The sequence below is a fragment of the Odontesthes bonariensis genome, chromosome 2, assembly GCF_027942865.1.
Source record: "Odontesthes bonariensis isolate fOdoBon6 chromosome 2, fOdoBon6.hap1, whole genome shotgun sequence".
NCBI lineage: Eukaryota > Metazoa > Chordata > Actinopteri > Atheriniformes > Atherinopsidae > Odontesthes > Odontesthes bonariensis.
Genome location: NC_134507.1, coordinates 11905778 through 11931970, shown reverse-complemented (window position 1 = coordinate 11931970; position 26193 = coordinate 11905778). Strand labels below are relative to the sequence as shown.

The 26193-nt window shown below is 40.4% G+C and overlaps 1 protein-coding gene across 21 annotated transcripts in view; it reads left to right on the top strand.

Moving 5' to 3' along the window:
• Positions 1-25720, top strand: part of LOC142391472 (neurexin-1a-like) — a 250712-nt gene extending 224992 nt beyond the window's left edge. For 13 of the 21 annotated variants that reach the window (XM_075477315.1, XM_075477260.1, XM_075477242.1 and 10 more), the window contains 2 exons: positions 9826-9913; positions 23874-25720. In XM_075477315.1, coding sequence (XP_075333430.1) covers positions 9826-9913; positions 23874-24178 — 393 coding nt within the window. In that variant the 3' untranslated portion in view covers positions 24179-25720. The remainder of the gene's footprint in view (positions 1-9825; positions 9914-23873) is intronic. The other 8 variants (XM_075477362.1, XM_075477349.1, XM_075477305.1 and 5 more) reach the window with 1 other exon arrangement.
• The last annotated feature ends 473 nt before the right edge of the window (positions 25721-26193 follow it).

Here is a 26193-nt window from a genome sequence, read left to right as displayed (position 1 = left end):
GGTAAAAGAGACAACGGCAAAGACCTGCTTTGCCCCCAGGCCTGCAGCGTTCACTCCGAGCGACAGATCATATCCATCATCTCCACCACACCAGGGGCAATTACACAAACTGCCCTTCAACATAGTGTTATACACGTATAGTCCATATGACTTCTTGGTCCAGTCCACCTTGACAGGGGTGAAGACATACAGGCCAGGGCGGGGCGACGTGTGTTCACTTGATTGGATGAATGTGTGTTGTTTTTGGATGGTTGATTGCAGAGACAAGCCTGTCTGCAGCAGGTAGATGATTAGCCTGCAGAGTCACTGCAAGCCTTGTTTTTTCATTCGCTTGTTTTGAAGTTTTCTTAAAATTGCTTCAGCCAAGTGCACCATAGTAACTACCGATACTATTATTAGAATGGACAACAAAGCATATTGTTTGGAGGTGCTACACTACTTCTAGCAGTACTTGACGACGGATCAGCCCACTGAGCCTGTCTGGATGACAAGAATGAAACCCACACGGTGTAACTGTACTATCTGTTGTTTTAAAAAAGTGTTGGTTTGAGTGTGACAGCTTTACAGCATGTCTTGATGTCTTTTAGGACATTCGCTGTTATGATATGAAGGAACAGAGTACAGTCTGAGGCCATTTCTTAAACACAAGATACAATTTGATTTACAGTGGGGTTTTTTTTTTTCCCACCTGGAAGATTCAGTGATCAGCTGGTTTATATATTGCTTTCACGAGCAGGAGCTCACGACCCATTGATCTCTGTCTGTCAGCAAGATTATGCAAAAAGGGAAGATCGACTGTTTTTAGTTTGATGAACAAATCTATGCATCACGTTTAAACTGAGTCTGTAGCTTAGAGTCGTAGATTAAGATCACACTGTTGAGCGATTCTGCCCAGAGAGCAACTAACTTGACATCAGATCATGGAGCGATGGGTGGATAATATGATGTAACATCATTACCAGATCGAATTAGGATAGAATAAATTCCAGGTGGTATAGAAATTGAATAAAGGCATCTTCAAGCCGGCGGATAAAACCCGTTAGTTTGGCAGACGGGTTTGTTTGAGCGAGAGAATATCTGAGAGTGAGAGAGCGACTGAAACAAGAATACATTTACTCATGTTTGCTTTCCTACAGCGACCTAGGAAAAAATGAATATCTGCACAATAAATATTTAGCCGGAGCCAACAGCATTGCATGAATTGAAAAGGCTAACATGGCTCAAGTTATGTATCCCTGATAGTTTTTTTCTTATCAAAAAAGAAACGCATAAAAAAACATTGTGTGGTTTTACAATAAGTCATCCACTGCGTTATGTCTTTACATTTTAGTTGGATTTTGGTACCTTGAGATGTGCGTTTCCCCCCTGAGTCCAGTCTCCAGACTCGGGGGGAAACACACATTGCCAAACTGACAATGGTTACGTTACTTTTGTCTGATTCTGAAAACCTGTTCCTCTAATATAGATAAAATAAAATACAAATATACAAGTATTCATTTGCAAGCGGAATCATGGATTAAAAATTTTTTTTAAATAGAAATATGGAGAAGTATGTATAATTGATTGAGAGCAATTCTCGTCATGAATTGCAGGCCGGTGCTCCTGCATTACAGCAGTGCCACGGGGATGAATTAGTGATGAAAAATCTGTTTTACATGAAAGACTCTTGAAAGTGTGCCCAATATAGCATTTTTATTATTTAAATCTTTTTGTGAATTCCATCCGTCTTTTGTTTTCTCTCTTCTGAATGAAATCATTGCTCATTAGTTTATGACACTCGCACTTGGCCCTTTGGCAAATGACAAATCCCGACCTGGAGGACAGGAATCTGATTATGATGGCACTCTGCGTGTGCTTCGGGCGACCTGCTCTGCGTTTGTAGGGCAAAACTACTCTTCCTCTTTCCTCATGCCATGTTTTCGCAAACGTTACACACGGGAATTAGGCCCGAGTACATTCATCTCAGCAATGATGGCATCTTTATTAGGATGAGAAATTTGTTCCTGTCACCTCATGAGGGACTGGGACTGCATGTCAAGACTCTGGTAAAGTCAGAAAGACAGTGATTTGTGACCAGGCTGCATATCTCTTCCTCTGCTCTCCTTCTCAAAACACACACACACACACACTGCATCATGCTTGGATTTGTCATCTATTTTTAGATTTGGAGGAAAAGGAACGTGAACATGGAGAACTGCACAGTCTTTTTGGTTTGAGCCAAAATATATCCCCAAAATGACAAACGCGTGTATGTTAGCATTTAGATAGAAAGCACCATGATTACAAGTCATTCTCTGGTAAATGTTATGCCTTCCTTACTCGCCAGCTTATCCTTAGTGTATGATATTCCTCCTGGGCAGTTCTCTGCTCTCAGGCCAGATTACTACCAAGGCGAGCAACAGACATGCACAGAGCTCCAGATTCGATTTCAGATAACAAAAATATCAGGGCATCCAGAGGGGAAAATGCTTCAATGCCGACAGATTTCATTTATCTGAGAAGTGTGAAAGCAAGGATAAGGGGGAGAGACAAAGTCAACCATGCAATATACTTTTACAAAGCAGTGTTTATGCATAGACAAGAGAGAGAATAAACGAGGGAACGAATGGGGAGGGGGGGGGGGGGTAGGAGGTAGATGGAAGCAGATAGTGTTTTATGAATATCATATTCAGATTTAATCATTTAGAGCATGTAGCTAACAGAAGGCATCCGGCTTGCTCCCGTGTAATCTGCTAGATGCTGTACACTACATGGCAACCGCTCAATATGCACTCACACAGCACTGTGTGGTGACTACAAGCGCTCAACCATATTGTGTACACATTATTTGTACATCCCCAGTCATAAACAAAAAGCACCAGGCTCAATTAGAAATCAAAATATCAGCTGTTTATCATATGTCGAACTGAATGTCTCGAGTTAAATTGGGCTTCAGTCGCACATGGTTCACTCTGAGTCAGTGATGGACACGGCAACAGTGTGACGAAGACATTGACTGGGAAATGGACTCGGTGTTTCCTCCTACGCAGCCAGACAACTACCCCGGTTACTGTGGTGCCTGAGCCATATTACATCTAGAATCTGCATTAAGGCCACACAGACGACTGTTCCTGGAAAATGAGCTGAACAGGGTCCTAAGGGGGACTTGTGTAACGTCTACAAAGCAGTGCCTTGAAGCAGCCACATTAAAAGCAGTCCCCACAAAGCAGAGTTCTCAGGTCCCAGAGAGGGAGTATATTTAAAGATGTATATGTACATTTTAAAGTGGCTCAGTCTCATATCTACATCCTCTTGTGTTAAACTCCTTAACACTCCTAAGTAGCCCCTATTCCTCCTCTTAAATGCAACCATTCCTATTACACAGGAAGCTTTACTAAGCCTGTGCTCAAACTAACTGACCTGACTATGCTCACTCATTCCCAAGTCTTATTGTTTTATCGGAAGCTGAAATTTCTTCATTCTCCTACTTCCCTTTAATAGTGAGAAATTGTCAACACACTGTTGCACTGGGTGCAACCTTTAGAGGGATTTGTGAAGATGAAATCTACCACTCATTTGCAGGGACGCATTTAGCTTTATGTGAATTCAGTTCACCGAATGTAACAGAAATAATCTGTTAGAAATTATGTTTTGTCGTCCTCTGTCCTTGTCAATATGATCCCATTTGAGTATGTGTGTTTGCTTGGGAAACTATACTTCCACGGATCATGCTGTTAGTTTACAAGGTGTGTGAAGCTGCCCGCCAGCACCTTGTTAGTCTGTCTGGGGTGCAGTGATTTAAGCCCTGAGGAAGATGTATGGCAAGACAGAAACATGTGGGAACCAGGGGAGGAGACGGCGAGCCTTAGACCATTCTTTTTTTAATGACACTCTGATACTCAGCCTGAGGTCCACTTGCTGCAACAGCTGCTTCATTTTAAATAAAGCAAAGCCTTTTCTCCCAAGGGGGGCTGCTTCTCGTAACTGAGAAAGTGCAAACAGCAGTCCACCGTGGCCAGTTTTACATCGATGCATACACAAGCAGTCAACACAGATAGAAGCATATACCAATTATTCAGAGTTAATTGCTTGTGAGAAATGTCACCATTTTTTAATGAATTATTTTGTTCTGTAAAGATCACAGTATCTACAGAATGTGGTTCCTCCCATACAGTTTCCAGAATAAGATAAAGCATATTTAATGTTTCTAGTAATTGCCGAACGCTTTCAGTGATTGAAATTGTTTGTTCTCTGGATTTGATGTCACTCAAAATGTAGTCGTTGGAATCAGATAAGTCTGTTGTGAAGGGTTGAAGTCCTGTTACAAAAAGGTCAGATTGATGAAAAATGTTTCTAATCTGCTGTTGATTGCAAAGTTTTTTTTTTTTCAAAGCAAAACGACTTTGCTTCTATGACTGAACTCGCCGGTGAAAATAATCACCAACTCGGTCTTGACTTCTAATTTTAGTCTGTGAATTGTTCTCCTTTATTTATTGACTGATGTTTCTGGTTTTGCCTGTTTTTGAGATTTCGAGATACTGCTGAAAATAGACTCATTTCGACCCAGCTGGTTGCTCGCTTCTCTTCATCACTCTACTGTGAGTTGCTGTGACAATCTGTCGTGTCACCATGAAGCCTTGCGTCAGAGCTTTTTTGAATTATTAAAGAGAGACCCAAGAGAATTAAGATATTTTGAAAATGATAAGTATTCTATGTTACCAAATCCATTAGTGGGGGTTTTTTTTGTATTTTTTTTATACAGCCTGCTGTTATGTTGATAATCCCATTTCATTGTCTTTCAGCCTTGCAAGTCTGCATGAGTGCGAGTACAGGATGTTGACAGCTTGGCAGGCCAGCAGTAGGAAGAGTGTGGGCGAAGGCCAGGCAATACACTGAGCTGAACTCGCAGTCTGAGAGGCCCCCACGCCTTCATTATTCAGTTGGAATCTATTGAGCATCTGGGACTAAATTATTCATCAACTTCGACCTAGTTCCAGGGTGCTAAGTTAGATACTTGGATGTCATCGTGCGTTCTGATAAGAGAGACCGCTGCTGCAGTGTGATAGCTGCTATGATTGAAAAGGTGCTGGATCATAAAGAGCACTTGCCACCATTTCATTGTTACAGGCTAGTTTTGTACAGCAGAACCTTTAGGTGTGTTGCTCTCAGTGGATGATTCGGGAGGCATTCTTCATCCTGTGACTGACCAAGAGTCCTGTCCCACCACCTCCCTCTGCCTCTCACTGGCTCACTAATGATGTGTTACTGCAACACTGAAGCTTAGGACAACAAATTCCTCCCAATTAGTGTATTGTGCACACTGCAGCTCTGGTCAGCTATGGACCCTAGCAGGCTGCCATCAGTGTAAATAGGTGCCAACATGAGGAATAATGGTACATGTTCTGAACCGGAATATATTGAGTACTACTTCTCCTGTATTTAGGGTTGGTGGCAGTTGCTGTACAGGCGAGATATGAATAGAATTTTTAGCGCTAACATTGGCATCAACTGGACTCTTGATGGGATTTTCTTCTAGGAACATTACCAGGTAACAACACTGATGAAAAAAAATCGATTGTATGAAAAAATGTTGTGACGATTCTCATACGATGCCTTCTAACCCACATTTGCTTTCGTTGTATTTGAGTTATGAAGGCTGGCAATTTTTATGAGGAGCAAATGTTCACTATCAAAATATAAGTTGGGGTTAATTATTGATGTCTTGATATTTTCCCTCATAACACACTCCTCCTGCTTTCTAAAAAAGAAACTTATATCAAACCAGCTCTGTTGGAAAAAGATATGAGATTAGGACCAAATACATTTATTAAAGTCAATATGATAGATAACATTTGAGGAAGTTCCAAAGGAGGACTTCTGTTATTCTGTAGAATCCTTGAAATAATGCACTGTTTGCAGGGAAGGTAAGGAGCATGAGAAAAAAATCTGCAGGTCTGCTTCCAGTTTACGGACAGCAGAAATCTTGTGATTACGTGGAACAAAGTAAATTAGTATGTTTTGGTTTTTTTGTTTTTAATCTACCAAAAGAATCTGTTTGATAGAACAGTAGGCTATAGTTCGCTTTTCAGGAAAAGAACCGATACCAGATCCAAACAAGCAACAGATTATGAACACTGAGGAAATCAAATCAATTTTAATACGGTCACTGATTAGCAAAGTAATAAAAGAAAGAGCTTTGCTAAAATAAGAGCTTAGACTGGGGGAAAGAAAGAAGGCTTACTCAGGTAAAAACACAGGCAGGCGAAAGGGAAACAACAAGCATCCTCAGTGGAATACATTTACAGGACAGCAGAGGCATGCTTTGGATAAACCCTTCAGATGCCTTCAGTGTCCTCCTGACTTTCAGCTTGTCTCCAAAGAGACATGTTGTGTGCCAGAGAGCATTCATCAAATTAGACCAGAGAGAAAACAATGTGAAAACCCACAGCAGTCCACAGAGACATGCCGACAGGTTATCACAGAGATGGTGTCTCTTGCTCTCAAGCGTCAGGGCAGCAGTACACAGCATCCTCCCTGAAGAGCAACCCTTCCCTGCCTCTCCCTCCACAGGCCAGCATTAAGAAGGGAAAACATGTTTTCAAGAGAGAACTGTTCAAATGCACTGCATCATAGGAAAACTACCCACTCTGTGTAGTAACTACTATGGAGTGGCTGCAAGGCTGTTTGGTATCAGTAGGGAACAGATCAGTGTTCGTAGAGTTGTAGATCACCTGGTGTCCAGGATGCGACTGCTGACAAAGCTGTAGTGAGCACATGCAGAGCACGGCACGGCCTGGACATATCATTACGGAGGACCATTATCAATCCTCAGAGATCGAAAAGCAGCATGACAGTAAAGAAAGCACCAGGGGAACTTTGGCTGAGTCAGGCTGGAATTCCCTGGTCCGCATTATCTTTGATGGTTCAATCAGTTCATGAGCCAAGGTCAGTCAATAGCTGTACTTCTCCTAAATGTTTACTAAGATTGACTTATATTTGTGTCTTTGTAGTTAACACGGTACAATCTGAGATAACACTCGAGTTTGAAAGCAACATTTTCACATACTGTGGGAACACTTGAAGTAGGTTTCACTCGATAGCGCTTGTTTTCTCCCACTTTTCCAGTGGTCTCCCCAGGTATTCTCATAGGAATGAGCTCTCTGCTGCTCTGAGCAGAGGCAGATAAATGAGCTGTGCTGTAGGTTCACCGTGGTTTCAGCACTTTACAGCTGGATTAATGATGCTTTGCAAACCCTGAGCCTATGCTTTTAGCATTTTAGAAGTACCTTCATGAAATGAGCCACAGCTACATCTTGTTTATACTCCCATCTATTGGGGCACCTTTCCTGTGAGCAGGATGTCGTACACATCAATAAGCCTGACTTTCTCTGAACGTTTTTGAAAAAAGGTAAACAAAACTGAAAAAAAGATTTCCTTTAAATGAGAATATGCGTCATGATTTTATTTCTAACTCACAATCACTGCAGTGTCAAAACGATCACACAAATACCCAGTGACATTTAGGATATCTCCTTTAGAAAAAAAAAAAAAAGATCTCCTGAGATTTCAGTGTCCTTTTCTTGCTTCTCAGCCCAAAACTCACCTGTCAGTTTTCATCACTGTGGCTAAATTGCATGGTAAGCCTCACACATAGCCCACATTGAATTGTCACGGGTGAAAAAGAAGCCAAGCATTGGAGGAGGACACCATGAATTGATAATGTTATTGGATTTGAACCAGGTCATGGCCGCATCAAAATGTTGACCTACACACTAATCCTGGATGGCAGAAAGATACCCAGCAACACATGGAATCATTTTAGTGTTTATTTTGAGGCTTAGATCTACTCGACACATTTATTTAAAAGTATGGCACACTGTTGATGTTTTGATAAGATAAAAGAAGTTAATGTAAATGTGACTTTCACATCATACAAGCTTTCCTTTGAGGAGGTATATGTCCATGATGATATTTTTTGGTGTATAGGTGTAGTCCAATGTATTTTTAGTTTTAAACAGGTTTTTTGTTATTTTCATGTATTTTTATCCTTCATTGACCATACAGAAGTAGAATGAAGCTGGAAATTGTAAACTGGATTCACCATATACCCTTAATCATAATATCAAAGATTGTCTTGTAAAGAAGTAAACAAATATCCATTGGTATTGAATCTTGCTTGGACAGTAGGAGTTTTAAGCCCCATCATGCAGTTTTATGACCCGTTTGGGGCAACTGATACATAATCATGAAAACCTCAGTTTAGGTTATCCTACAGGAAGTTAACCTACTCACTTCACACTGTTTCCTCTTCTAAACTTGCAAATAAAACTGAGGGACAGAGTGGAAAGTTGGGACAACGAGAGAAGCAGTATTGATTCCTTGATTCCCGTATTTCTGCCAGTGAGTGCAGAGTGTCGAGATCTCCCGCCAGGAAAAACAAATCACACAGCAAAAGTGATGGATGTCGCACTCTAGGATCTGGCGGTGTTGCCATCTGGATGGCCGACACTGTATATCAGCCTCTTGCACAGCAAATTAAATTTACATTTGGACGGTTTCCCCAGGCCTCACACTTCACAGATGCACCAAAACAGCCCTCCACCACAGCACCGTTAATGGGTTTGATCTATCATTCCCAGGTCTATTATGTAAAGATGATGCTGGCCCATGTTCAGAATGTCAAAATGATGTTACAGTCACAATAAAATCACATTATGTGCAGCCAAATGGATGTTCAGCAAAATGACATCACCTTTAATTTCCTGAAGATGAGTCAATGCTAATCCAACTTGCAGATGTTTTGATGCGCAAACAAGAGTGACATAAGAGCACAAATTCAATAACAGCCGAAATCCATCATCATTTTTGGAAGCTGGTGCATTCCTCACCCCTTTTTCTTTTCTTATTTTTGTCAAACACAAAGACCCAAGAGGATGAAAAAGCGTGTGTATGAGCATGGACTGAGAATAAGAACTGTTGTTTTTGTTTTTTTTAACAAAATGGATATGTAGAAGTGCAAAGCTAAATTTATGACAGCAGTTTATTCTGCTTAGCAGCACTCCAATACCAAAACTATAACCTGGCCCTGAAGAGCCTGCCATGCTTAAATGAAATGACCTTTAACGCAGAGCTGATCAAATGGCCTGAGGCAAGACTATAAAAGAACATTGCAGTATAATGTTTTACAGTGTGCTTTTTTCTGGGCTTTTGTTTGCCCTTTCCCATTTTCCTAGAGGATAAAATGTACGATGTTTGGCAGGTGAAGGAGGGCCCTGAGAACAATGTGAAATGGATTTGGTCTTAGCATAGATATGTCAGCAGAATGATGATTTTGGTTGCTTATTTTGTAAAAGAGATACTGATTAAGAAAGGCATAAAATATTGATTTAAAGCTCTGCTGCACTGTTCTTTGTTTGCCTTTTTTAAGCTTTCATGGCCAGTTGTCCTCTAAATGTCAGAGGGGTTTCAAGACAGCTGGTAACAATCCCTTGAAGGGCTTCGCACAGCCACACACTGAAACACCAATTGAGCATGCGAGCTGACTATTGTGCTGTGAACTTCAGCCTCTAGTCTTCCCCAATAATCAGATCTAATTTCTGTAAGGATACTGTTGCCTGAAAAGCAGTACAGCAGCTGCTGCTGCACCAGGCAGCATGTGGCTGTGTTGACAGATGAATCCAGCAGCCAAACAAGGGTAGCTGTCTGGATTCACGTGACATCTGCCCCACTCTCTTTAACCTAAACCTCTGGAAACACTTCTGTTGGTAGTTTTGAGTGGGAATCATCTTACCTCATTGATGCAGCCAAAGTATTTCGGGCCCTCATCTCTCCACTCTCTCTTTTCAGACAACTGACGACTCGCAGGTGGCTTCAGCCGAGTGTCCGAGCGATGATGAGGACATTGATCCCTGTGAGCCGAGCTCAGGTGGGTTAGGTTAGTCATCTCTTTTTTATTCTACTTCTCTCTCCGTGTGTCATTGTATCTTTGTGTGTCATAGTCCACCCCCCACCACAACACTACAGGCTAACACACTATGTTCAAAGTAGCAGATTGGAGTTGTAGTTAAATCTTGAACACTGCTCAGAGCTACAGTTCTTCTGGCTATGGCTGACCACATGATATTGCGAGCTATCCATTATTTCAGTCTGGTGAACATTTTTCAACATTTTGTGCTTTTCATAGATTTTTCAATTCAGTGTGCAAGTATGTGAAGTAGATATGCAGTTGAAATGATGAAAATAAGCTTTTTTTGTCAATTTGTGACCACATTCTGAATAAGCTTTTAATGTAAGCATCGCATCTTGAACTCCTCAATATACATGTATGACAATCTGAGATTTTAAGGTCAGCTCAGTCTACTTTCTTAGTGCAAAAGGTTAAAGTGAGACCAGCTTTATTGGCTTTTCCCTCTCCTTCAGTGACTCCAAAGGGAGTTATTTTCTCCCACAGAAGACTCTGCTCCTGAACTGATTAAGGCTCCTTGTTCGTAACTTATTTACATGACCGTGTGGCCAATTTGCAGAATCGCTACCTCCTGGGTGGCTTTGCTTTACCCAAAGGACTGAGCAGCTTCCTCACATTTTCATCCAATCAGCTGCCTAAACCGAGCACTGCTGCATTTCAGGATGATATCTTAAAAAGACAGGAGCTAAAACAAAGTATTTCAGGCAGAAGGGGACAAAAGGCATCTGTGGCATTTGTACACTATAGGGAACAACATTTTTTCTTTATGATTAAAGAATGCTGCCTATTCCGATTCTGGCCTCAAATAGAATTATAAACCTGTAACTAAGCATTATGTGGGCTAACAGCAAATCACATTTGGGGTTGAGGGAAGAAGATGTAGTTAGTATTACTTTCAAAAGCCTCTAATAAGATGTCTCATTCATACAAAACAGATGTGTATTATCGACAATGTCAGGGACACAGGGTTTTTCATTAGACCTGGAGCTCCTTGCCAAGATAACTCAACTCTTATGGTTTGCTGCAAGTTTGAAGAGTTTCATGTTAGTAGCTCCCTCACTAATTATTTAATTTATTTAGAAACCCAGTAGCTAGTTTTGTGGCTTTCACACCCATCAAGCTTTAACTTAAAACATACACATTTTGCATGCATAACTGAAACTCCACACTGCTTCAGGTGTTTTGTATGCATCAAAGCAGCTGTTATTGCTGTTTTTTAATTGGGCACCTACAGTATCTGCCTTCATATGTGCATGGCATTTGTTCACTTGCAAACATGGGAGTTCTCAGGGACGTGTATAAACATTAGGTGTAATTATAAAACCCACATGACTCAAACACATAATATACAAAGAGCAATGTGCCAGGACTGATTTTTGCAGATGTGTAGAAGGTCCCCACTGTTGTTGATTAAATTCTACAGCGCGCAGTGTGAGTTCATCCTGTTGCTCATGTTCCATGGTTCACTATAGCTGCACTTCACTTCCCTTGGAGATTGTGATTGAGGTACACGTGAGGTTTTTCGCTGAAAAAAAAACAACTTATTTTTGTCGATGGCTTTGTGTGTTCAAGAGCCCAGAGGAATTCAAAATAAAGAGGCACTTATTGTTCCTCCAGAAGATTTTAGAAATACTGCTTCTCAGCATCTCTTTGACAAATTGTAAATGTGTTTGTTACCTGCAATGCCTCCAAAAACTTTTAATCTCTTCTCTTGCCAGACATGGAGGGCAATTAAGTCTAGCCCTCACATCTGCCTGTGAAAAGAGGAATTTTCAAATGCATTCTAAAGTCATGAGAAGCAGAGAGAACAATTAAGTCCAAACTCAAGGCTCCGCACTCCATTTAAATGGGCTATTGATCGGTATGTGGCCATAAAGCCCTCACTAAATTAATGTCTTGTCCACAGCAAAGACTATCAGCTTTCTAGTCTGTCTCTCTTCCTGTTCTTCTGGCCTTTGGCTAGTAGTATTAGCTTTTTTCCACATTTAATGCCGCACATAAGGGTGATATGGGCAACATGTTAATAGGTACTTCCATGCACATCTACGACCTCAGGCAAATGCCCTGCACAGGAGATTGGGCTCATTTATTTATTTATATACTCATTTACACAAGCAGCTTGTATTATCATATTCTTTGACAAGGGCATCTGACAAAACATCAGTTGCAAACTATAAAGGTTTGCAACGCGCCCTCCCAGTGCAAAGTATCGCGCTCCTTCTGTGCTCACTGAAGGGGATTTGACACCAGAGCTGTGGGCTCCCAGGGTGGCAGCTGTCTAACACCGTATCCTGATTAATATCTACATTCAGACTGATTCACACGCTCTGCCAGGCACTCACCACATCTCAGACAGGGCAGCTGTGCATAAAGATCTGCATCCACAGTCACTGATAAAGGAGTACTTTCTCATATTACTGTTGAGCCAACTCCTTTAATGACACCAACAATATAGAATATTCCATGCCACACCTTGACTGTCAGTTCTGTTTGCTAAGTCAAAGCAGAAACCACAAGCTCAACTCTCGATATCTCTTCCCATGTTAAACTTGCTCACAACCCCATGCGCTGCTGTAATGTTGATGCATAAGTGATCCCAAGAGGTGAGCTCTGAAACAGACTATTATGTGAGCTATCTGTGGTCCAAGGGCAGCTCTAGATCATTTTGTATCTCACTGGAGTCTTACCCCCCGGCAGTCGCTATCAGCCATTGAAAGACATGAATTGGGTAAACGTACTTATTGCCAAGCTTTATTACCCTTACTTCCAGAAAGCATGGAAAGCCAGCAGTACCAGCAGAGCTTATCACCCGGCAGGATTTAGATTAGATCACACTGCACCAAATTGAATCCTCCCCCTTGGTTCAGGAAACCACAGAGGAATACACGGGCTCGTGATGCTGCAACACGCCTGATTTGTAATAAGGGGGTGGTTCAGGAGTGTGCATAGTCTCTGCGGCCGAATATAATTTCAGCCACAATTACAACAGCACAAAACGCGCCTATCTGGGAAATGCATTGTATGAAAAACTGTTAAGCAAACTGGAGTGTGCTAAGGACTTTACGTTCTATACACTTCTTCATAGAAAAGTAGCAAAATATGCAGATAATTTGCAGATAATTGCCCTTTAGGGGCAATTGTGACGCTATATTAATACTGGACAAAATTCTGACATGTAGTTTAAAGGAGACCTACATATTTCTGCTTGAAATTGCTCATTTATATCAAGTGCTGGCCAATCATCTGGACAAAATATAGATGTGGACTTTGCTGTATGAAAATAGCCCTGTGAGCACTGGCGAGACCACGGCTTGCACTGATTTTCCAGAGCCAACCTCAGTTTTCATGGTGAAAGTTAATGGAAAGGGTTGTTGCAGAGCTGCGTGGGGCCGGATTGAGCGGATGTCTCTTACCTACTTGCTCCATTTCATTGGCGTCATGCAGGCCGCTGATGGGGGGCAGCTGCTGCAAAATTATCCATATCCAAGGTTACATGGATACTTCCTGGAACTACCTTTGTTCCACATAATTTGTTTCTTCTCCTCTAAGCTCTTCCTCCATATAAGTCAAATCTTAATAACAAAAAAAATTGACTGCATTCTATCTATTTTACTAAACTTTTTTGGTTGGAATAAATATGTACTGTTATTTAGAAATACATGAGATCTGTTATAGTTTTTTTTGTGATCATTTCAATTTTCACAGTAATTCGTGAGCCTTGGTACATTGGTGTACCATACCATTTTGTTCACATAAAATATACACTGATTATCAAGAATATCATTCTTTAACTTTACAATTTCTTGTTTTTTTAGGTTTTTTTTAGATATTTTTGATTGATTTCTAGCAGAGAATTATACAAATGAATAATGGACGTGCAGTTTGAAGGAAGCTGGAAACGGCTTGCTGTTTATTTTACCAAAGCATAAGAACAAGACTGGTTAATACCAGTTTTGACTACAATAGTATTATTGATTAATTAAATGTCTACGTCGTTTTAATAATACACATGTGAGACTATTGTGATTTAATACCAGTTGACAAAAATGGCAGTGTTATTTGTTCGCAAACTGACACATGAACAAATCCTCCATCTCACAAAGAGGAATTTGTCTTGTGACAGTATGTTTTTGAGGTTTTCCATCCATATCACAATGATATTGTTGTAAAAGCTTTTGGCCTTGATAATTGTGCTTTGAAAATCTAAAATCATGGCAGACCTACTTGGTACATAAACTTTACTTACCAAAATGTGACCAACAGATTAAATAGGTGTTGCCACTCCCACAATTATGTGTCAGATTGGTCTAACTGCACCCACCAGAAGGTGCCTCATCATCCATTTTCATCAGTGATAAACAGAGAGCGAGCTGCATTACATCGGTGTTGTTCGGCAATATGTAAGAAAGCCATTGTGAAATCCCTTCCAGAGTCATTGCTTCAAGGAATAATTTTAACCGATGACACAGTCCTCTTTTTAAACTGTAAACAAGTCGTTCTTATGTTGAAAATCGAAATGAAATATCACTGCAAATAACGGCCAAGCAACCACAGGGTCAGAGAAGACCTGCATATTCTGGGAACGCCACTACCAGCTCCTCCACCATCATTGAAATTGAAGCTACTCTTTTAAAGCTGACAGACGGTGAATGACGTTGAGCAAATGCGGAAGTTTTTATCTCTTTCATAAGTGATGCTCACGATTCATAATTGATTGGTGTATTGCTATTTCTTCCGCTGTCCTTAAAAGACAATCTTAGTTCTATGCTTGAATGAGTGTTATTTGAGAATAACCGTCATCAGACCTCAAACTGAAAAAATGATGAAGGGGAGAAGAAAGACGATTTCCTTGCTGCTGACAGAATACTCAATGTTTCTCCTCTGATCTTTTGATTCTCTGATCCCAGCCTCTCCCTAGTTTCCCTCTTTGCACTGAATTCGCCAAAGTAGAATTATAGCACCTCACATAGCATTGCATGCATCAGATGGATGTGTATCTTTTATATGTTTGAACTTTAAATTTTCTACTATTCCACTATCATTAATTTTGCAATAGGCCCTCGCATGAAATACAATTTGTATGAAAGTAATAGGGTCCCTTACACACATACCAGCAGCTTCCGTGTGTTTTTGACTAGACACACACTCCTCTGCATTTTACAATAATATTTCAGTGAATTGCCTAAAGGCAGGTCAAGGTTAATCATCTCCAGTTTTCTGCTCACTCTATGCTCTCTCATAATTTCATATCCTCAAGCATTCTGCTGTGACATTAGTGGCTACTAATGTGTTTGACATTTGTTTTAATAGATTTAATTTATGGGCGTGGAAACAATACATAGAGTAAACCAATAAATCAAACAGCAAATGAAAACTCTGTTTAACCCAGTGGCTGTGACTGGAATCCACCCAGCCGGGAGGGGGAAAAAATGGAGTAAATTATTGTTTTAAAAGTAGCTGTGGCATTAATGAAACATTAAGAGCACTGCGCTGGCTTCAGAGGTCAGTGCCCATATTTAATAGTTATTCAATCATACCCAGCTGGAGCTCTGTGTGTTCTTTTCTTCCGTTACTGAATGGAGTGATGTTCACCTCATGTGTGCTTACTCAGCTGCTGCTGGCTGAGATGGTTAAACCAATAAAAAGAACTTTTCAAATCTGGATGCCCGTTCAGCGATCACAGTTAGCCATTAAACTGCGATGACCTTTTCCTTTTTCTTTTTTTTTTGGAATTGTTCTATACTTTGGCAGTTTTTATTTTTTTTTATTTTTTTTTATTTTTGCTGCACTTTTTCACAGAGGATTAGCCTATTCAAGTCTTTTTTCCCCCTATATTCTATTTTAAACGAAATGCCTTCTGAGAGAAAACAGGATTTCACACTCACTGTCAGTCTTTCTCTTTACTGATCCCACCATATTTATATTTTCAATTATTCTTATTTTTCCACCACACATCTTTTGGTGTGGTGACATTGATGCTAACACAATGTGTCTGTTTATAAGTCATAAATAAGTAGGGTATGAAAGTTCAACCATGAAAAGAAAAGCGGCCCAGCCAAAGGTCATACATGGTAAAAAAAACAACAACTAAAGGCTTGGAAATAATTCACGGTTATTCCAATCACTTGTTCTCCCGAGAATATTCATCATATAAAGTTGGTGTATAAAACACATGCTGAATGGTTACAATATGTTTAAAAGTCATAACTACATATTTTCAACTTTAATGTGATTCCCAAAGTAGATTATGCTACATCAGTTTTAGAATTTCTTTATGATAAATTTTTGATTACTTAATAAGTGCTTCTTCATGTGCGTAGTTTGCATTTGTGTCAAAATGCATTGAATTAATAGAGTTTTATTCTTATCTTATTGCAGCAAAAGAATATTCAGCTTTTGTGTAATCTTGCCACATAATACCGTAATACATAGCTGCAGGCCCACTGTATATATTGCAAATATAGATCCTCAGAAAGTGTAACCTGACACTTTAAGAATCTGATCAAGAGATAAACTCTAGACTTTAAGCATTCAAGCCAAGTTGGCTTTGTCCTCTTTTTTCATCTTGCCGTCTTTAGCGGAACCCCTCTGGGCAAAGGCTTAAACAGAACCGTACCTTTAACTGGGCTAAATCAAACACCTTTTCATAATTCCCCCTCCATTTCATGCTCACTCAGCTCTCAGCACATCATCCACCATCAGCATGAGCCGAGCCACTTCAGACTCACACACACATGCTACCATGAGGCATACTGCCAGCATGTCTCAAGTACAGGATGGCTTGCATCAATTCTTGAGGACGCTTAGATAATTAAAGAGGGAGGAGGGATTTAAATGTTTTCGCTCTTCTGTAGTTGATACAGTGACCAGTCTCCAGACTGATCCCCTACAATATGAAAGCTCTGACAGCTCATGATAATGGCTGGATATGTGAAATAAGAGGATGGTATCAAATCAAAAATCAAATCAAATTTATTTGTATAGCACATTTCAATGCTTTTATTTACATAAAATAAAAGCATTGCAGCAGGGAGTGCAAGAAGCATTAAAAATACATAAAAGAATATAAAGAGAAACAAATAAAAATCATTTAAATGAATTTAAAAACAGGCAACAGTCTAGATAAGTTAAAAGATATTTCATGCATAGACACATGAGAAAAGAAATGTTTTTAACCTGGATTTAAAAATGTCTCCATTTGGTGAAAGTTTAATCTCCACTGGCAGTTTGTTCCACTTGTTTGCAACATAACAGCTAAATGCTGCTTCTCCATGTTTAGTCTGGACTCTGGACTGGACCAGCTGACCTGAGTCCTTGGATCTAAGAGCTCTGCTGGGTTTATATTCTCTGAACATATCACAGATGTATTTTGGGCCTAAACCGTTCTGGGATTTGTAAACCATCAGCAGCCTTTTAAAATCTATTCTGTGACTGACTGGAAGCCAGTGTAAAGATTTTAAAACTGGTGTGATGTGTTCAGATCTCTTAGTCCGGGTTAAAACTCCAGCAGCAGCGTTCTGGATGAGCTGCAGATGTTTACTGCTCTTTTTGGGAAGTCCAGTTAAAAGAGCATTACAGTAATCGAGTCTGCTGGAGATGAATGCATGGATGAGTTTCTCCGTGTCTTTTTGGGAGAGGAAACCTTTAATTCTGTTGATGTTTCTGAGGTGGTAAAAAGCTGCCTTGGTGACAGCTTTGATGTGGCTGCTGAAAGTCAGATCTGAGTCTATCAACACTCCGAGGTTACGAACTTGGTCAGTGATTATAAGGTCCCGAGTCTCAAGATATTTACCAACGCTGACCCTCTTCTCTTTGCTACCAAACAGAATGATCTCAGTTTTGTCTTCATTTAATTGTAGACAATTCTCTCTCATCCAGGAGTTTACTTCCTCCAGACACTGACACAGTACGTCTGCTGGGCTGCAGTCGTCCGGTGACAGAGACACATAAAGTTGTGTATCGTCAACATAACTGTGATAATTGATGTTAAAATTCTGCAATATCTGACCCAAAGGGAGCATATACAAGTTAAACAGAAGAGGTCCAAGAATTGACCCCTGGGGGACTCCACAAGTCATGGCCACTCGCTCAGATTCATAGCTGCCAATTGTAACAAAATAACTCCGGCCTTCTAAGTAGGACCTGAACCAGTTAAGGACCGCTCCAGAAAGTCCAACCCAGTTTTCCAGCCTGTGCAACAGGATTCTGTGATCTACCGTATCAAACGCAGCGCTGAGGTCCAACAGAACCAGGACTGAAACATTACCAGAACATTAGAACATTAATCTGACTGAATAACAGCAATGTGTCACCAGGCAATCCAACTAAGCCTGGGCTGATCTGAAAGCAACCCACAGGCACACCTACTTAAGCTCCCAAAGATGCATGATGCACCGCTCATGTTTAAAAGCTATTGCAGGTTGCGGAGGGCAACTTCATACAAAATCTCCCTGCATCACCTTTTTACTAAAAATCACTTTATTCTTTGAATCGTTTTGCCTGAAACGTAAATGCAGCGTTGCCATGGTGATCAATTTATTGAAAAGCCTCTTCCCTATCTTCTCTAAATAAACTCTTTTGACCAAGCAGCACTGACAGTTAATGAAAGGTCAAGCCCAGTCTGTCCATTCAATGTATCCTGAGTAGTTCTGGTTGCTCCATTACCTCTCAACAGGCCTCACAAACACACCTGAAGCACCCTCCCTCTCCCCGTCCATTATGCATCTTCCTTCATCCATGGCCTCATCAACCTGCCCAGTCTGTTACAAATTACCAAACAAATGAACCCTCTCACTGGAGACAAATGAGGAAAAATAGTCTTTGAAGAGAACCATTTATTCAAATCCCAGCTGACAGGGTGGAATCTCTGATCCCATTTCTCTCCTTGAGTGCAAATAGGAAAAAGGAAGTCAGGCAAAAAGAAGGGGAATCACATCAGGCTTTCAAACGACATGTTACTTAATATCTTTGCCAGGCAAGCTCATATATCCAAACTGAAGAATCCTGTGAGATTAAAAGGAAAGATTCTATCAGATAAACCCTGCAGCAGACGGACGCTTGAAGCCAAAGCAATCTCAGCCTTCCCATCTTTGGACTGCTCATCTCCTCTTTGTATGGTCAATCTTAGTCTTCGCCAGGCTGTTTCTTTTGTTACACCAACGTTTGTGCATCACGGTCGTGTATAAAATCATCTTTGACCGTTTGTTTCAAATGTTTCATTATGCTTCTCTGCGCGCTGAGGGCAAATGATTTGTGACCAAATGAAACAATAAATGTCATCCTTCTAAAGAAAACAGAAGGACTTCACACTTGCCTGGATGTGATGCTGTAATTTAAGTCTCACACTAGGATAAGATGAAGAGGAGAAAGTTATTCTGGTAGCTTTTACACAACTGCAATCCTTCAAAAGTTAACCCCCCTGAGTTTACCTCCATTGCTTCACAAGTGCACCCCTGCTGTGCTGCGATGAAGCCCACTGCCACTTTAAGGTCATTTTCCCCATGTCTAATTTTACCCTTGGGTACGCGCGAGTAGAGCGTATGAGAGCAGCCATCATTTTAAACACTTGTTTCAGGCGCTATTTCTTTCTCAGTTTATGTGCCTTCGTTCTGTGGTGATGGAGTGCTAATGAACAGACAGGCAGATGCAATTTGCCTGTGGTCCTTGTGAGGCTTTCTTGAAGGCCTTGTGGCGAACACATCACTTTGCCTGAGCTCGACTTGAGGGAAAGCAGGTCACGATGCTCTCTTCAGCTCATGGGTAACAAATGAAGTGCGTCGTGAGGTATATGAGGTGATCTAGTGAACTATGAAAGATCCCATCAGTTGGCTGTTTGACAAACACTGCTGAGACCAACTGTGAGCTACTAAGCTGTAATAAATGTTTATCATTCAAGACACACAAAAAACCCACAGTACCGGGTTGAATGCAGTGTTAATTATTTAAATAGTGGTCACTGTTCAGCAATCTTTGTCAGGGTAATAAGTGGAATTTTCCTGGAAAGAATTAGAATAAATGATCCCACGTCCTACATTTTCCTTAAGTTTATTTTTTTCTTACCTTGCCAGTAATGAAAGAAAAAATGTGGTCAGTTGATTGAGGTTTTAAAGTCTTTGTGTGAACGCCGCCTGTGGGGAGCCAATCAACAGATCAAGGCAGGAGGAAATAACAAAGCCCAGAGCTGGAGGTGTTAGATCACACAAGCACACCGTGGTACTTTAGTCACATGACCCACCCCTGAGCCTCAACCTGCTATATCAAGTTGAGCCTCCTGAACTCTTCCAACTCTGTCAACTGACCGCAGAAGCCACAAACGCCTCATACATATAGATAGAGGGCTTTTTTTTTTTCCCCCATCGATCCACTATATTATCATCATTTCCACCTTTTGACTCAAAAAGGATAGATGGCAAATATGAAAATAAATCACGCTAAATGCTCGCACAACGACTTGCTGGGGACGAGTCAACCAGTGGCTTTCGCCCACAAGGCGAGGGCATTCTTCACACCTGTCTGCAAGGATAAGTGGGCTTGTCACAAGCAGAGCTAATCTGTTGCAACGTTCAGTCACACTCAATCCCCTAGTGGAACTCGGTGCTTGTCCTTGAATGTCTGCTGGCACTGGAAGCATACTTGGGCTGCTGATCAGTCCAACCATGGAGGAAAACATGTCAATGAAGAGCAGCGGTATCACCTCTCCTTACAGACACCGTAGAGGACTTTTGCCCTTTACAGTTAACACTTATAATGGCCTTTAGTCTTGCATGGACAAGATAAACAATGAAACAGACATATCTGCCATCTATGTGGGTAATTAGCTACTATTTCCCTATTCCCAGCATTGCCTGTCTAAACATTAAACTCAGTGAAGGGGATAAATGAATGTCATCAAAACAATGCTCGATCTCCAAAACCATCAACAATGAGTAAGACACAAGAGAGTATAGCGCTGTCAGAAACTGTATTATGAGTTGAACAGCAGTCAGAATATGAAGTAGGTCTGCTGATGTGCAATCCCTTCCCTATTCATCGGTGGAAATGTTGCCCGAGCATTGCATGCACTCAGTTTTTATTAAAAATGTTACTGTGCAAACTCAGCATCACAACAATACAGCATTGTTCTCAGAGTGGTTAACTATAGTGATTTGTAGTAAAATGGGGAGAAAAAAAACCTGCTGTAATGACAGTGGGAGCTCACGCTCAGAGCAGATAGTATGTCATAAAAAGGATGTGAGTAGATGAGACAAGGTGATTATGGCAAACTTCTATGGCAGCAAAATGTTGTTTTCCGTGTCTTTTCCTTCTGATGTGAGACGGTTGCTCTGTCTTGTGGATGCTAGTTTCTGCTTTGAGAGCAGAGTTACTCGCAAAGAGATACTATAAGATCAAAGGACTGGAATGATCAGAGGAGTCAATGCAATGGTTTCTGTTTGTGGTGCAAATTTTCTTTTTAGAAAAAAAAGAAAAGATAAACATTGAACAATAAAAAAGGACTTGAAGAACGGTACATATCCTGTTAGATTCAGTAGAAAATACATTGAAATATAAAACAGTCGACAGCTTTCTCAATTGAGTCGAGTTAATATTGTGGTTACTGTGAATGTCATTAGCTTCTGTTCCTGTGATTGAGAGTACTCCAACGGTCCAACTCATCACAGTTACAGTGCAGCGCTGAAACATGAATAAAGCACAAATCCAAGTTAATAAAATGCAGTGGTAAGCAGAAAAGTCTGGTGATCCAGTTAAAAAGAACTGAAAGTTGGAGCAGACATTTTTTCTGGGAGTTTGTTCCAGATACGTGGAGGAGAAAGCTGAATCTGTGTTCAGTTTTGACCCTGGAGACAGTGAACAGACCTGAGAGGTCCATGACGGTGAAGCAAATCAGAATTGCATCGATGTCCCGAACCAATCACAAGTTTATATGCCAGCAGAAATGTGTATCTCAGAAGCGGGCCACTTCTGCCAGAGTGGTTCCTAGGCAGCTGCAGCAGTCCAGGAATACTGTTTTAGAAAATACCCACAAGAGAAGTAATCTTGCAAAGATCAGTCTGAAAGTCATTCACCCTAAGAAGAGAGGGGCTCATGGTGTCAAAAATATGGGATTCCCTATACAACCGCATCCCTTTGTAAAAATGTTTCAGCACAGTAACAGGGAGCAGAGACAAAAAGGCATGCTGCTAACCATGTAAAAACAACGTTCCAGGCTACACAGAGGACCTGTATCTCAACACAGCTATTTTTCAGCTATTTTTTCGATGGGTATTGTTACTTCGTCTTGTGTAAATGCAAATTTAGGGGTAAACATCTTGACGCCAACCTAACTATATGCTGAACCCAACTAGAAAACCATCAGACAATTTTTGCTCAGCTTTCACTTCAAATTATTCGTTGTTTTTTTAAATGCTTGGATTGAAAACAAATGCAACAAAGAAGGCTTAAACACAAATGATGAATGCTACTAAAACAGATCGATGAATGTGCCAAGAAGACTGAGTGATAACGGGGGGCTGATGTGTTTTCAGAACATGCTCAGCTGAATGGCAGCATTTGGGAAACAGAGGAGAGGGCAGCCTTTGGCAAAATCTGCTGATTCAACTGAAGACTTGTGTCTTTCAGAAAGATTTATTTTATTTTCAGAGGCTGTGATACATTCATGCCGCTTGGATGTATAGTAAATGCTGGAAATGGGGCCTGCTCATTCATGACTGTGCTGTAAAACATGTAATGAGCTGTAAGCTTTTAACTGTGTTCTCTATGATACATTATCACATTAGTCTTCTTATCGGCTTTGATTCTGGATTTAGAAGATTCTCTCTTTCCTACTGCATCTCCATTTTATTTACTCTTCTTCTTATGTCTTATTTCTCATTTTGAACCTATTAGGCCTCACAGATCATCAGGAAAAGGTTGTCCAGCTGTAACCATCATTAGATCCGTTGCAGTGTGGTGAGGTGGTTGCCTGCTGGCCTTAGATCTGTAACCTCCACATTCAATAGGAAGCTGCTAACTATCAGGCTGAGGGTTATTCACAGAGTGTATCTGTATGTGTATGGCTAGATACACTACTTGTAAATTCCATTAAGTGTGTTGCAACTCATTTTGGGGCGTTTATTGCTTTGTAAAACGATTAAGCCGCATTTCACTTCTGATTTTATTTATTTTTTGTCTGTCGTCCATTGTTATTTATTTCTTATGGTTTTGTCTCCAATTCTACATTTTCTCTGTCTTTGTCTTTGAATGTAAAGTGCGCTAAGTCTGTCGCCATGGAAAATATATTTACATAGCAACAAAGTTAATTATGTACAATAAGAAACATGTTGTTCAGGCATTAGAAGAGGGATAGGTAATTAGAAAGTAAACATGTACTTGAAGCAAACTGGATAAAAATGTCACAAAAGATACTTTAACGTCTTCTGGGTGCCATATCAACAGCTGTGGTGCTTTTTTGTGAAATTTGTGGAGTTAGTTTTGATTTTGTGACTGTCAAAACATGTCAGTGATAGATCTTTAGAGTTTTCTTTTAAAAGAAGCTCCTCACGGGGTGTCTGTCTTCCGCAAGGATCACTTTTTTCCAGTTTCAGCTGTCACTTTAGGAGGCTTGTTAAATGCTTAAAGATTCAGTTCTAGTGTATTATTTCATTAATGTGAGAAAGCATTTGACTGGGATCCTCTCTGCTACATGCATCATTCTACATCATTAATAGACATTGTGGTTTGTTGTCTCCCCACTGTCTCACTGCATGCTCCTTCATTTGGTGGAAAACATGTCCACATCTATATGACGTCTGGAGTATAATCTAATCTTGATGATGTGATCTCGATCTGCACGTGCAGCTGGAAAAATGCAATAATTCACTGCTGTAAATCTGATTATAGTAATAAGAAGATGTAAAAAGTTAGTATGGTAATCATATATCTGTCGTCCTTGCAGCCAATCCCACAGGTGCAGGGTCGAACGGTTACCCGGGCACATCAGAGGTCTTCCGGGAGTCCAGCAGCACTACAGGGATGGTGGTTGGCATCGTAGCGGCAGCTGCTCTGTGTATTCTCATCCTGCTTTATGCTATGTACAAATACCGGAACAGAGACGAAGGTTCGTACCACGTAGATGAGAGCCGCAACTACATCAGCAACTCGGCACAATCCAACGGCACCATAGTCAAAGAGAAACCCGTCAACACCGCAAAGACCTCAAACAAGAACAAGAAGAATAAGGACAAGGAGTATTATGTGTGATTATCAAAGCTTTGGTCTTCATCAGACCAACCTAAACAATGATCAGAAAGACAAATCAGGACATCAACATATGTACAGTGTAATAACAAAGATGAACGATATTTAGTCATTTTCCTACAAGTCAAAACTCTACAAAGTAAAGTGAACATGAAAAAAGAACCACTCTCAAGCACTATAGACAGAAAAGGTCTGCTGTCCAGAAGAGACTGATGCGGAAATGGATCCAGCAAACACTTAAAAATAGACTAAATACATATATAACATGTCACTTAAATAACATTAACCCATCTGTGACTTGTTCCTTGGCCAGGATGATGTGATCTAACTCCTGTGTTTCTGGCAAACAGAGGAGCGCAGATGCACTTTGCAAATGGAGATTCAGCATTACAGACTTGACGTTTGCATTTACATTGCCTGTGTTTGTGTTGTTGAGACTTTTTCTAGAGAAAATGCCACAAAGCATAGATAAATACTTACACAAATCTGCCAAACATTTACTGTGGATTAAGAGGACGAAAAATGAGCAGGTGACAGTGAAACCGGGGATTCAGAAATCGGCCAAATATTCACTGAAAGCCAGTGAAGTCCGGCTAAGACTAATACCTGGTTGGCTGAGCTGCTGCAGTGCAAAGATTAGAACGGATGGCGGTCTCTCACAAAAGACTTTGATTTCAAAAGAAATATGTCAATTGTGCCAGTAAGAATTGTGGAGGCCTTCGTTTTCACATGGAGTGATCTCTAAGGAGGAAGTTTCCTCAGAATCCTGGGGATGTCTCAAAAATTGATCATTTGGGAGCCATGCACGCAAAATTATCTTATTACAGTACATATGTTTATATACAGTACAACCACATCTATGTGTGCTTTCTGGACTGTGACAAAGTGGTGTTTTATAGCCTGTTGTATAGATGATGCAAACTATAACTGCTCCTCGACCATTTTGGAATAAAAGTTTAAAAAAAAAAAAGGACAAAAAGAAGACATAAATGTTAATAAGTGTTGCTAGACATAGAAGATTTTATGAGGACATGCTTTTTTCAGTTGGACAATAATTTGACCCCCTCCCTCCCTGTTTTTACATGTGTTCCTATATAGTTTTTATACAAATGCCAACCTGAGATAGATGATCCCGGACCAGTAAGAGCCTATCCGTTCCAAAAAAAAAAAACTACGCAAGGCGTTGACAGCGGAGAGGCGTGTCTTCACAACTTGTGTGGCTCTCTTTTAAGAATCACTGCCTTCCTCCTCAATCCTGACTTACACGAGTGAGAATGAAGACAAGAACATGAGTGATGATGGATGAAGACAATGATTAGGATAAATTAACCTGCTGTGTGTGTTTTTCCAAGTGGTATTATAAGACTGTCCAAATGTGTGCTTGGGCTGACACAAAAACCCAGTGGGGAGTAGTTCAAATAAGTCTCCATTTCAACTGTTCTGTGTTTGTTCTGTCATTCTGTCCGTCAATTCTGCTTTCCAGAGACCTGTACTTGGAATGACTATGAGGAAAAATGACCATGAACTATAAATGATAATTATAAATTCTCTTTGTTTGCTCTTCTTTTGCTTCCTTTGGAATGTTTTCTGTTCAACTGTATTTCCTCTTGTACTCCACATAAGAAGTTGCTCATAAAAAAAAAGGTTTTGAAAAATCTAATATTTTTTCAAAACTAGTTATATCAATAAAATATTACTTAAGTGAACTATTGGCAAGATCTATAACAGAAGTGTGCCAGTATTAATGTACTACATTAACATTGCCTGCCTCATGATGGGCAGAGTTCACTATTTTTATTCCATGTGACTGAGGTCCATAACTTATAATGGATCTCAGTCAATAAATGGAGCCTCAAATGTATTATGCAAGTCGTAGCTAATCTAGCTTCCACCTACAAGACTCAAGTAAAGTTGCTAAACAGGCTACAAAATCCGTTAACTTCATCTCAGTGTAACTTCACGCCCCCACATTTTTTTTTCCGTTTATTTTCAAACTTGTAGTCTTCAACCTTAAGTAA